Genomic DNA, 13175 nt, shown 5'->3' with positions numbered 1-13175 from the left:
TTAATTGTATTTTAATTTCCTTTAAAAATAACATAAATTTTCTAATATTGCAATACATATGATAAAAGTTGAACATTAACACTTATTTCACTTTGAGAAATATATCAAAGAATATTAGAACCCAGTTTAGGATAATTTGTATTCTCATATTATATAATTTTTCATTAAATATAAAAATTTACAAAAAATGGAGACCCAAAAAGAAAAATATCTCCTTTAAAAATAATCAGGATTTAATTAGTTTTGATCAAAAAAGATTTAATTAGTTAAATAGTTTATTAATGATATATATCATTTAATATAGTGTGGTAATAAAAGAAACTAAGTTGTTAGAAAAGGTAACCAAATTGTTCATGTCAAATCGGTATCAATTACTATACTTATCCAAAAGAAAAAGAAAAAGGAGGAAAAATATGAAGGGAGGAGGAATTGAACTCGCCACCAACATCTCAGTGGTGCTGAACACAAACCGCTAGGTTACAGTGACTTAACAGGATGTTGGCGCCCCGTAAAGTATATAAAGCTATGGCGCCTAAAGCCACTGCTTTGCATGCTTTACCCCAGGGCCGGCCCTGGGTCGGCCACAAATGACCACAAATTTTAGCTGCCATCCAGATCCAGTGCATAATTGTATGCACTGACATCAAATAAATATACTCTTTGCATCACAATAAAGTACATTTTGGTTGAATGCACACCAGTGATGATAGTTGATACATTAGTTATCGTTTACTCGCACGAATTAATCTAAGTACAAGTAAGAAAAGTTGCAAGCGAATACCAAAATAAGCACTCGAAATTACAAGAGAACACCAAAAAGCATGCCTCTAGTGGCAAACTCCACTTTTTGCTTAACAACAAAGTTATATATAGAAAAATCGTGTATCATGTGCTTTTCATCTCATCTTATTTTCAGACAGGATTTTTTTCTTTTCTATTTTTTGGGGGGGGGGGGGGGGGGGGTGTCAGAGCGGTTCGTTGATTCAGAACCTGAAACACTGAAATTACGACAAAATCGTTAGGGACATAGACATAGAACATTAGAAATTAATTAAGCATTAGTATAAATCATAAAAGTTCTCTGAAGGATTCATCTCACCAGACTCTTCTTCTTCTTTTTCTTCTCAATATATTCAAGAATTCCCTTCTGCTTGGCGATCGTTTCATCCAAAGCCTAAACCGGAAAAAGCAGAAAAACTATTAAGTATAGTCTATAATTAAAAATATATGCCACTCTGTCTCTACTAGAAAAGAAAATTTAGTAATATGTCATTTTCTAAAAAAAACGTGTTTATTCCACTAGTCTTGTAGCTGTGCCATTTTGCTATTTTCTTTAGCATTTGTTAATTAGCTAATATTTGTTCTTTGTCGTTTATTTGAGTCTAGTTTGACTGAGTTAGATCTTACCTTTCTGGTCTCAGATAACTCTAGCTCAAGCACTTGGACTCGGTTTAGCGCAGCCTGAAGTTTTTGTTCTTTCTCTAAACCATCATCCGCTGGTTTAGAATCAAGGGACATGTACTTTTCTTCAAGATCGGACATTCTCTTTGCCATTAATACATACTCAGAGCTTGAGACCGGTGTTGAAAGTTGATCTTGGTCCGGTTTAGTCATTTTTGATTCCTCATTGGAAACTGAGTTTCCGAATAGTGCAGCCTCTGTGAGCTTGCGTGGAACCCCTTTAGATAGCCGGACCATTGCTAGAATTCCCATCACAAAGGCGATAACCCCTCCCACAAGAAAACCATCATCTTTCTTTTGTGGCGCCTTCCCTACGCAATAGTCCATGACAGGTTAAACAATTTGGATTGTTGAACAAGAAATAATCTTCAGATTTGAGCTATAATAATTAATTAATATGAATAGCTATATTACCTCTTTTGACGGTTTTTGGAGGCTTTTCAGGTAAAGACAGGGCCATGAACTTGTCAACTACTGCAATTTGTTTCTCACACACATTGTCTTTGATGGTTCTCTTTTTCTTTTTCTCCAGAGGCTTTATAGTTATGCATAAAATATTCTTAATTAGATACGTAACTTATGAGAATTCATGCTAATGTTTATTGTTGACAAAGTTCTTAGCTTACCTCGAAGACCATTGACATTTCTTCTTCTACGAGTATACGTTCGTCCTCTGAAATAGTCGAGAACTTGGCCTCAGGATTCTTCACCATCTGCTTTTCATAAGAACACACTTTGGTAAGAGACTCAAATAAAACGTTAAAAAAAAACAAGTTTTAAGCTCCAAAGTTAACCTTAAGAATCTCGGGATCGTTCCATGGGCCTTTATCAGATCGCATGCAGCCTCCTTTGTCTTCACAAGTGCAACGGCCGCCAAAGAAATCTGGCAACTCACTAATACAAGAAACCGGATTTTGTAAAAAATTACAAATAAGTATACATAGCATATTAAGATGATTAATGACTACTAATCTTACCTAGCGTCAATGGCTTCGAGCAATTTGCTCTGGTATTTGTTCCCGAGAACATGAATCTTTGACGTCGTCTTTGGATCAAGGAAAGATTTAACCGGGCCCCATAAGAGCCGGAATCCAGGACCCGCATTTATGATGAACATTCTGTTTAGAGTCTACAAAAGAAAAACTTAATTCACTAATTGGTTACCATTTGTAATGATGAAAAGCTGTTTGAGATTTGAATACCTCAGGGTAATTGTCGTTGTCTATCTTCAGAAGGCGTTGTAGAAGCTCCCTTGCACATTTGTTGAAGTTCTTAAGCCCCTATATTCAGGAAAAATGCAACATATTTTTAAAAATATGTACAATCTTTTTCGTATTTATACATCTTTGTGTTTAGAATCAAGATATTAAAAGGTAACACACCACGCCTTGCACATCAAAAATGGTTGTGCTTTGATCGATGTGCTTCTTTGCTGCCGCTGAGCAAGAAGGGAACTTGATCTTGAACATCTTCTCGAACTCTTTTACATGGTACTTCTCGTACCGGTCCATTGTAGTCGCTTGTAACAGTTTGTTAGCATCGATTTGGCCTAATCTCTCAATGTAAACCGGCCTTCCTTCTTTGTCCACTCCATGATAGCCTTGAGGATAATGTTTGACAACATCATCGATCTCTTCAAACTCAAAATCCTTCATCATCAGAAATATTATTTAATGTCAAAACACTATACATTTACTCGGCATGAGAGATGTTCCAAAAATTATGGACAAATTAATGGTGGACCTCGATGATTGAATCGGCTCCGAAATCTTTTCTCCATTGGAGCATGTCACTCCACATTTGCTTTGCTTTCTCAGCGTCTGATTTTCTCGCCCTTAAGAATCTTTGTAGATCAAACAAACATCAGAGACTGTAACTTTTATTTTTAATATGAGAACACAATATTTATAGGAAATTTTTGGCAAAGAAAAACGATTAAGTATATCCTCAAGTAAGATTTGAACCTTTTCGGACCTTATACGAAATTCTATGATACGTAAACACATTTCATATATATTGATATCAATATCATCCACCCTATTTGACATACTCTCACAGTAAAAATAAATCTAAGCTAAATTTCTTTTTTGAATAATTTGGGTGTTGATGTCAAAAAAAATCGGAAGTATAATTTACAAAAAAAAAAAATCGGAAGTCATATGTGGGTCCGTATTTACGAGACCCATACCAAGTATTAAGTAATCTATACTATTATTTGGAGAGTAGGTTTTTTCCAATATGAGTTGAATTCATTATTTTTAAAATTAAAATTAAGTAATCTATGAGTTTTAACTAATAGATCAACTCAAAGTTGGTTAAGTCTAAAATATTTCCACGTCAGAAACTAATGTTCCACAAAAGTTAGTCCTTCATCATGCCACCTACTAAAGTTAAAGAAAAAAAACTAGTTTATATTTGTTTTATTTTGGTATATTTGGCTACTTGGTTTTGCTGTTGACCTTCGATTTGGCGAACAATTATAGACTGATTTTCCAAAAAATGTCAATCATCTATTTTAAGTTGTACCTAAAAGCAAATTTTGTTTTCTTTCATGAGTTGGAAAAAAAAACCTGAGCATCATGTGAGGATCATCGTGTTGGGTAGGTAAAAGGTCCTCTTGGAGAAGGAGTCGACGGAATGCATCAATAGACTCAAGATCCTCGGCATTGATGCCGCCTGGCTCTGACACGATTCTGCCTAAGTTCCTCCGACTCTTCCTCCTGAACGACTTCTTAAATCTGTTTGATGCGCTTATTGCTTTCTTTCTAAAGGAGCTTATCTTCGTTATCTTCCTCTCATCCTCCGAAGTTTCAATATCTAATTCCACCCATGATTCATTTAGTTTAACTTAACATTAGAGAACATCAAAAATATTGTATTTTACGGCGTAGACAAATGCATTGACTTTATATATACCTTGTTTGGTGTCAGCCATGCTTAGATGAACTTAATTGAGCACCTACAAGACAATTAAGATGATTCAGAATCAAGTACTGGCGGAATGGCCGGATTATTCGTACAATTAATACGAAATACATATTGATGAATGAAACGCGCTGGCGCGTCCAGAGAAGGGTAGATGGTGAAGGATCAGGCAAAAGATAATTCAAGATGAGAATGATCAAGATTGAGAAAGAGAAGATGAAAAATATTTGTTTTAGTCTTTACCTTATTGGAGATGAATGATTAAGAGGTGAAAGGCTGGAAGATGGTAATGGAGAGGATGATTTGAAACTAAGACTTGGAGAAAAATACTTGATTTACAATCTAACAAGCCATTGATAAGGTCCAAAGACTGTTCCTTTTTTGCAACTTGTTTTTTTTGTTTTGTTTTGTTTTGCAACTTGTTTTGTCTTAATCATGGAAATAGACATGTGTGTGCTATATTAAAAATTATGAACAACCAATCATATATGTACAATAAACCTAGATAATAGAAGAGAGGTGACGCCTATGTTGACTAAGTTCAGCCCACTACTGCGAGTTAAAACATATTTTACATCAACCATGCTACATCAAGTAAAATAAAATAAAAAGCATATCGAGAAGTATATGTTCTCCATATTCCTTTTAGATTAGTCAATACTAGATACATAGACACGTAGCACGCTACACTCAATTGTTTTTAGTAGTGGGATTTGCTGAGCCAAAACTTATGGATTTCAGAATAATAAATTTCATATCACTTTTGTAAAACTCAATCACTCATATCACATTCGATTTGGATACACCGATTAATTAAAGCATACCTATATGACAATAGTATCATTTTAAATTGGGGTTAATCACGTTGGACTATTTTAGTTTTAAATTGGAGTTAATCACTAGCATCCCAACAAAACTAAAATAGTCCAACGTGATTAACTCACCATTAAATCTTATAATTCACTCAGGTAAGGTTACCAACCATACACCTGTAATAAAGAAGGAAATATGCTTACACGGATTGCTCACAACTCATGTAACAATCATCGTATTAGTTAAGCTAAATGGGTTTGGATCTTTTCATTCTGTGTTGTTGACACAAAGATAGTAAAATTTCAAATAATAAAAAATCTCTACTTCCCCCGTTTCATTCCGTCTCATTATAAGTATCGTTTAATAATTTTACACACAAACTAATCAAATGATTAATTTTTCTATCTTATAGTTAATACTTTGATTTTTAATAATAAATGAGTTGAAAGTAAAAGTAATAACAGAAAATAATATTTTTAATATTTATTTTGAAAATATAAAACAACATTTACAATGAAACAAAATTTAAAAGATAAAACGATACTTAATATGAAACGGAACGGAGAGACTAAATCTGCGTAAAATATATTTATATGATTAAAAAACTAAACTAAATCACTGATTAATTTTTCTTATAAACCGAAATTTACAGAAAAAATATCAAAAACTAAAAAAAATTGAAAAAAATACCAAAAATAAAAGACCTAAATCAACTCGAGCCCACCACTATTCACTCTCCCGCTTATCACCTCTCCCCGTCCTTTTCAAGCTCTATAGACAGTTTCCCAATCAAACAAAACGCAAGAGTTAGGTGAAAGGAACAAGGAGGCTTTACCTACCAGCAGAAAACTCCCCAATTCCTCTTTTGCATTAATCTTCTGCGGTTTCGATTCTCTGCCAAAGATTCTTCCTTTCGCCTTTAAATCGGTCAGTCTGAATCTGAAATTTTCGATTATTTCGATTGTTATGACATCATATGAATCAAATCTTAATCAGTGTTTGATTGTCTCAGTATCTGCTGTCTTAAACCACAAAGTCTCGAACTTTTTTCCACCATGGCAACAACAACAACCACTCTCAACGGCGATGACGCCAACACCACAACAACTCCTCCAGACCCTCAGAGGACTTACCAAGTCGTGGTAGCCGCAACCAAGCAAATGGGTATCGGCAAAGACGGCAAACTCCCCTGGAGCCTCCCTACCGACCTCAAGTTCTTCAAGGACATCACTCAAACAACCTCCGACCCAACCAAGAAAAACGCCGTCGTGATGGGTAGAAAGACGTGGGAATCTATCCCCGCTAAGCACAGGCCCCTCTCCGGTCGCCTCAACGTTGTTCTGACTCGCTCTGGTGGGTTTGATATAGCCAACACCGAGAATGTTGTCACCTGCAGTAGTGTTGATTCTGCTCTTTATCTCTTAGCCGCACCGCCTTACTGTTTGTCTATCGAGAGGGTCTTTGTTATAGGAGGTGGTGATGTTTTGAGGTAATGTGTTGATTTTTGCTTTTTTTTGGTGATTGATTCCTTATCTTGTTGCTGATTGTTGTGTTTGTTTTGCAGGGAAGCATTGAACAGGCCTAGTTGCGATGCTATTCATTTGACTGAGATTGATACGAGTATTGAGTGTGACACGTTTATACCCGAGATTGACACTCGCGTTTATCAGCCTTGGTGTTCGTCTGTTCCTATAACTGAGAATGGACTTCGGTTCTGCTTCACCAGTTTTGTCCGTGTGAAGAGTTGTGCTGATGGTGATGAAAGCAACGGGTCGCAGTCTCTTCTTCAGTTTTATAATGGGAAGAGGTTTTCGTTTCTCCCCAAGATGGTTTTCGATCAGCATGAGGAGTTTCGGTATTTGAATATGGTTGATGATATTATCTCGAACGGTAACGTGAAGAATGATAGGACGGGGACTGGTACGTTGTCGAGGTTTGGCACACAGATGAAATTCAATCTGCGCAGAAGCTTTCCACTTCTGACAACGAAGGTATATGCTCATTGTCTTCTGTCATATCTTGAGGGCACTATCTCATATGATTCAATCTGTTTGCGTCTTGTGTTTAGAGAGTGTTCTGGAGAGGTGTTCTTGAGGAGCTTCTATGGTTTATAAGCGGCTCAACTAATGCAAAGGTATTTATTTTCACAATGGTTGTGTGCTCTAAACTATACAAAAGAGTTAGTAGATAGTTCTCTGAGAGGCGTCTCTGTACACTGGCAGGTGCTTCAGGAAAAAGGTATCCATATATGGGATGGGAATGCTTCAAGAGAGTATCTTGATGGGTAAGCTTTTAAACCGTTTCAAGAAATTAAAGATTCATTGTCATGTCACGACCTTCTTGCTGATAGATCCTCACTTATTTTCAGTATTGGTCTGACTGAGAGAGAGGAAGGCGACCTTGGACCTGTTTATGGATTTCAATGGAGACACTTTGGGGCCAAGTCAGTAACATCTCTTTGCTTTCTCTTCTCTGTTTGGATGATTTTCTTTGGGTGAATCTCTTGTTCTTTTTACAGGTACACAGATATGCATGCTGATTATACTGGCCAAGGATTTGATCAGCTGGCAGATGTAATCGACAAGATCAAGAACAATCCTGATGATCGGCGTATCATATTATCGGCTTGGAACCCTTCTGACCTCAAGCTGATGGCGCTTCCTCCGTGCCACATGTTCGCACAGTTCTACGTGGCGGAAGGGGAGCTCTCGTGTCAGATGTATCAGCGTTCAGCGGATATGGGCCTTGGTGTGCCGTTTAACATTGCTTCCTACTCTCTTCTGACTTGCATGCTAGCTCATGTGTGTGATCTTGTTCCCGGTGATTTTATCCATGTCATTGGGGATGCTCATGTGTATCGAACTCACGTGAGGCCTCTCCAGGAGCAACTTCGGAACCCACCAAAACCTTTTCCTGTAAGTGTACCAATAATAACAATGATGGTTGAGGTATGCAATGCGGACCATATTCATCTATATGTTTAATGTGTGTGTTTTTTGTTTTGTTTTGGCAACTGCAGGTTTTGAAGATAAACGGTGAGAAGAAAGAGGTTGACTCTTTTGTGGCAGCAGACTTTGAACTCATTGGGTATGAACCTCACAAGAAAATAGAGATGAAAATGGCAGTTTAGTTTGTTTCCCCCATCCATCTCTTACTCAAGTGTGGTGATGTAAAATGTAAAAGATTGAATACCCTTTTGTGTGGGTGAGATAACTTTAACACTGATAGTGTGATCGATACATGTGTGTTGGAATCCTTTAGTTCCCACACAGGGTTCTAAAGCGATTTAGGGGGTTCTTGATGCGAGTTTCCTTTATATTCGGAACGAATTTTGGTCTGATCTTACTATCCTCCCTGTCTTTTCAGTTTTTCTTTTGACTAACCTTAGTTATAAATAATAAGGTCAAGATGACTATAAATCCTTGGCAAATCCAAAACCATAGTTCGCTGGAAATGAGCAAGAGTCCATAGAATCAACGGATAATAATTGGTTATCAGATAAAGCTTGTAGGCCTGTTTGTGGGCTTTCAAAGCAGTGGAAAACGCAGCGTTTTATTATTAAGGAGGTAGCCCCTCCCTCTTACCCTTTCCCTTTCGCTGTTACTTTACAAAAACACTCTTTTTAGGTTTTTTTTGTTGGTTTTCTGGTTTTTCAGCTCGTCCACCCTTGTAGCCGCCTCCCCTCTCTTCTGTTCAGTCAATTCCTTCAATGGTGTGTGCTCCGTTTCTATCTCTATCTAACTTTTTCGTGTTATGATGATGGGTGATCTGACAAAATGGGGTTTATGTTTTGGTGATGGCAGGCACCGAAGAAGGACAAAGTTCCACCACCATCCTCTAAACCCGCCAAATCAGGGGGCGGGAAGCAGAAGAAGAAGGTCATTTTCCCATCCAAGAAAAAATCACATCTTACTTGCTTGTTTGCTTACAGTTACGTTGCTCTTTGATTGACTGAAACAGAAGTGGAGCAAGGGAAAGCAAAAGGAGAAGGTGAACAACATGGTTCTCTTCGATCAGCCTACTTACGACAAGCTTCTCTCCGAAGCTCCCAAGTTCAAACTCATCACTCCTTCCATCCTCTCCGACCGTCTTCGTGTAATTAAATCCACTCTCCAAAGTTTCAAACTTTTCACTAGATAAGCTCTTTGTTGTGTGTTTGGGTTTAGATAAGCTATCGATGTTCTTTGCATGCTTTTTGTATAATTTGGAAAACTAAATCTTTGTTATTGGGTACGCTTGTGAAGCTCAAGCAACAACTTTTTCTTCTTGCTTATCGCTAAAATGATCTGATTCATAGATTTTGAGCACAGATGGTTCTCTCATTGTTTTAGAGTTTGTGACATGATGATATTTGTGTGCTGTGTAGATCAATGGGTCACTTGCTAGGAAGGCTATCAGAGATTTGATGGCTAAAGGAACCATCAGGATGGTCTCTACTCACTCCAGCCAGCAGATTTACACTAGGGCTACCCACAACTAAGTGTTTCCTTTTCATTGTCTTTCCTCTCTCTCTCTTTCTTTTTGCCCACATGTACTTCTCAAGTCTTTGACTCAATGTTTAGATGTTCATCTTTTTTCCCTTCAATCAAGAATGGAGTTTGCTCTCGTCTTAAAAAGATTTATATTTTACATGAAACATAAAACACAACTGGTATTTGATATGTTTAGTCACCCAATTACTTAGTGTTGCGACCAAATGAAGTTTTATAATACAAATAAGTTATTCATATATCAAACAAAACAACCAGGCCAACGGCACATGGTTCGAATTCGAATTCAACTGAAGCCTGATAGCTAGTTCTGGTGATCAGGATGATGGTTTTGTTTATCCTACCTTAGATCCCGAGCATTCCAGACCATGAGAGAGTCTGTCTTTCTAAGACCATACGGGTTTAAACCGGTCAGAGCCTTCCCCATCAGTGCCATGGCTGCAATACTCGGATACTGTTTCTTCTCCTTTTCCTTCTCTGCCTCAAACCTAACATCTTCCCCTTCTGCTTCATCTTTCTTCTTGCACCATCTCTGGATCCATGGATGCATAAGCGTAACGTCATCACCTCCCTTGGTTTGTGAAGTGGCAGGTTCTTGATTTCTTGGTTGGAGATTGTTGATACCTGACTTCAAGATTTCAAGGAAGAGGTTGTTGTTGTTGTTGCTGTTGTTCCCTTCTTCTTCTTCAATCTTCATCAGGCTCTTGGTTTCATCATGTCCGCTGGAATCAAAGGAGTTTCTCTTCAGACGCTTGACCCATCTACTGCTGCTGGCTTCTGGCTCTTGTTCCAACCGCACACGTTTGCAGTCTCTTGAGAGAAAGTGGTCCACGTTCATACTTTGAGTAGCTGAGTTGCTTGTTTCTCCCTGATGCCCACCATCTACTGAGTTCTCTCCATCCATAACCAGAGGTGGTTCTTCATTCATGTCTGGTATTTCAGTCCTGGGAACCGCCGAATCGTCTTTTCTTCCTTTGCCCTACAAAACCAAGTCATTGTAAGGTTTCTGGAAAACGCTTTTGAGAACAGAGGTAGATTAATCAAATACCTTAGTTGAGGAGGAAGCAATGGAGCCTGCCAAGAAGAATGAGAATCAGAAAAGTATGAGAATAAACAGAGCGAGACATGTATGTTAAGTTTTCAATATATACCAGAAAGATGAATCATCTGAAGTTTATCCATTTCCAAGGTATCAGTCTCCGCAGATGATTCATTCTTCTCTTCTTGGGAGCTTTCCAGAGATTCCAGCCTAGCTCCTCCTCCTCCTCCTCCTCCTTTATGTTGTTGGTGGTTTGGAAACAGATCAAGATACCTACCAAAAATCTTCCCTTTCAGTTTCATGGAACCCTTCAGTACCTGATGACCACCATCTTCTTCTGGCAAGTTGATCGAATCAACCGTTGCGTAAAACCTCACTGGTCTCATCAGCTCAAGCAGGTTCTGTGTAGTCTTTTCTTTAACATGGTTATCATCTCCTTGAGCATACATCCAAGGCATTCTGTTGTTATTAGCTTTCGAGCTTGAACCCAATTCGTCTTTAGTAGTATTATCTCTCTTCTGAGAAACCTTGAACATTGGAAACGGCAACACCTCTTTATCGACTTCAGCCCTAGTCAACTCCTTAGAGTCACTACCACTACTACGATCATGAAACTTCACTTCATTACCTAACTGAGTCCAACGACCTAACCAAGCTGATTCCTTTTTCTTGCTCATTCCCTTGTTAACTTTACCCAATAACCATAAACTGTTCAGACAATGGTGGTGTACCAAAACAGAGCTTCACAGACTTCTCCAGAAGCCTGATCAAATCACCTGTAAGTAAAAGTCACTTTCTTTATCAATTACAATGGATAAACTCCAAAACGACAAAGAGAATCTCATCAAAGCTTCCACATTTCACTCAAAAGGTTACATTTTGAGTAGAATTTCATCAATAAAAAAAAAGGTGGACGGTTAAAGATAAGCCTCAGACACAATCAGAGTCTAAAGATCACATTTTTCAATCAATTTTCAGAAAAATAAAGACACAAGCTTCAGTTACAGACCACATTTTTCAATCAAGAGATTTGAGATTGTTACCAGAAAACGTGGAGAGAAACTGTCTTCTTCTTTTTGAAGGAAGAATGAAAGAAAGAAAAAAAGGAATCAGCGCGAGAAGGCGAATGTCACCAAATCCATTTCTAACAAGAAGTTGTTGAAACCTCGTATGTCGCAAAGCATCAACGAGTAGCAATTATTTTCTAATTCTTTATAAATTTCGGAAAAAAAATTAAATTGTAAAATTGACGTGTTCCTTTTCCTACCATGTCTAATACAAATGGCTCACAATAAATGTCCGAACTCCGAACAATAACTGTACTATACTATAAAAACAGGGCCCGCTCACTTAGATATTGGGCCCTGATCTGAAATAAATATGTTAGGAGGATTTATGTGCAATATTTAGATTTGTAGTATATTTTACAAGATTTTAAAATTTTAGGACCCTAATTAGTAAAAGAAATTTGATAGAGAAAAGTGGACCCTGTACAAATGCACAGTCAGCACTACCTCTAAGCTTTAGCCGGCACTGTATAAAAATGAGCATATTCAACAACATCGATTTCACTTAATTGTTTAAAGATTACAAATTTCGCACCCTGCTATCTTTTGGTTACTAACCACGTTTTCCAGATACTTTGATAGTTAGCTTGTATATTAATACATTGCAAGGTGTTATCTTCATTTATACATTGACATCCAACTTTTTTTTTTTGCTCCATCACAGCCACAATGCTGTCAAATATTTCTGGAGAGATATGGAAATTTTATAGACAATCTGATAGATAGTCCAACTTCTCTTCACCATGAATCCTTAATTGATTTCCCAAATCAATTGATTTGTTAGTGAAGACTTTGATGTTATCACTTTCATTCATCTTCAAATTTTTATACTCCCTTTTTAACGATTGTAGTTTGATTAATCATAATTGTGGAGTTCCTTGGATTTCAGATTTCAAAGCATCCCACGCTTCCTTTAAAGTAACAGCTGGTTCTATGCGAGAATATCTGATCAGACACAACAATTTGCAATGATGCTCCTTCCCATTGATTTCTTAAGTGCAACAGTCTAGGAGTTTTCTTTGTTTGTTGTGCCGGTTAGTTCAGAACTCCATTCTCCACCAGTATCCACAATTTTTGAGTTATGAAAATTGTTGTCATTTTGATGTGCCAGAAATCTCCTCTTTAAATATGGGAATCACTACATTGTTGCTTTCGTTGTTTCTAGCTTTTCCTTGAATCCTTTTTGCAAATACTTGCTTCTCTTTATTCTTTAGTTAGTCTTTGAATCAATAAGACTCTGATGTCATGTTAAAAAAACTGAATTTTAGAATATAAAGTATAAGAGGAAGAAATAATTTATATCACATATATTCTGATCACTACAAACTTAAAGGATCACGAACATCACTTTTTTATTAGAAAAATAAATCAGTAAGTAGA

At 37.2% G+C, this 13175-nt stretch overlaps 4 protein-coding genes across 5 annotated transcripts; 2 read left to right on the top strand and 2 right to left on the bottom strand.

The window, feature by feature from the left end:
* Positions 1-764: 764 nt before the first annotated feature.
* LOC108856893 (phosphatidylinositol/phosphatidylcholine transfer protein SFH7) lies at positions 765-4769 on the bottom strand. 2 transcript variants are annotated; one of them, XM_018630795.2, is made up of 13 exons: positions 4630-4769; positions 4378-4420; positions 4032-4278; positions 3205-3304; positions 2844-3110; positions 2664-2741; positions 2439-2590; positions 2256-2355; positions 2088-2174; positions 1876-1996; positions 1408-1772; positions 1100-1174; positions 765-998 (listed from the first exon to the last, which is right to left on the bottom strand). In XM_018630795.2, exons 2-13 carry the CDS (start codon positions 4394-4396, stop codon positions 984-986), a joined length of 1626 nt encoding a protein of 541 aa, XP_018486297.1. In that variant the 5' UTR covers positions 4397-4420; positions 4630-4769; the 3' UTR covers positions 765-983. The 2 variants fall into 2 exon arrangements, with proteins under 2 accessions (XP_018486297.1, XP_018486298.1); XM_018630796.2 differs by lacking the exon at positions 4630-4769 and adding an exon at positions 4498-4585.
* Positions 4770-5940: 1171 nt separating this feature from the next.
* Positions 5941-8544, top strand: LOC108861958 (bifunctional dihydrofolate reductase-thymidylate synthase 1). The gene is made up of 8 exons (XM_018635959.2): positions 5941-6126; positions 6212-6688; positions 6764-7190; positions 7268-7333; positions 7422-7483; positions 7568-7642; positions 7718-8114; positions 8219-8544. The coding sequence occupies exons 2-8, from the start codon at positions 6255-6257 to the stop codon at positions 8327-8329; spliced, it is 1572 nt and encodes a 523-aa protein (XP_018491461.1). The 5' UTR covers positions 5941-6126; positions 6212-6254; the 3' UTR covers positions 8330-8544.
* A 207-nt stretch (positions 8545-8751) lies between these two features.
* Positions 8752-9804, top strand: LOC108861961 (40S ribosomal protein S25-3). The gene is made up of 4 exons (XM_018635963.2): positions 8752-8911; positions 9003-9077; positions 9160-9294; positions 9566-9804. The coding sequence occupies exons 1-4, from the start codon at positions 8909-8911 to the stop codon at positions 9677-9679; spliced, it is 327 nt and encodes a 108-aa protein (XP_018491465.1). The 5' UTR covers positions 8752-8908; the 3' UTR covers positions 9680-9804.
* LOC108861960 (F-box protein At2g16365) lies at positions 9780-11932 on the bottom strand. The gene is made up of 4 exons (XM_018635961.2): positions 11772-11932; positions 10841-11504; positions 10738-10763; positions 9780-10668 (listed from the first exon to the last, which is right to left on the bottom strand). Exons 2-4 carry the CDS (start codon positions 11403-11405, stop codon positions 10030-10032), a joined length of 1230 nt encoding a protein of 409 aa, XP_018491463.1. The 5' UTR covers positions 11406-11504; positions 11772-11932; the 3' UTR covers positions 9780-10029.
* Positions 11933-13175: the final 1243 nt, after the last annotated feature.

The sequence above is a fragment of the Raphanus sativus genome, chromosome 5 (genome assembly GCF_000801105.2).
Source record: "Raphanus sativus cultivar WK10039 chromosome 5, ASM80110v3, whole genome shotgun sequence".
Classification (NCBI taxonomy): Eukaryota; Viridiplantae; Streptophyta; class Magnoliopsida; order Brassicales; family Brassicaceae; genus Raphanus; species Raphanus sativus.
Note: the sequence above shows the minus strand (reverse complement) of the source record. Positions and strands in the feature narration are given on the sequence as shown.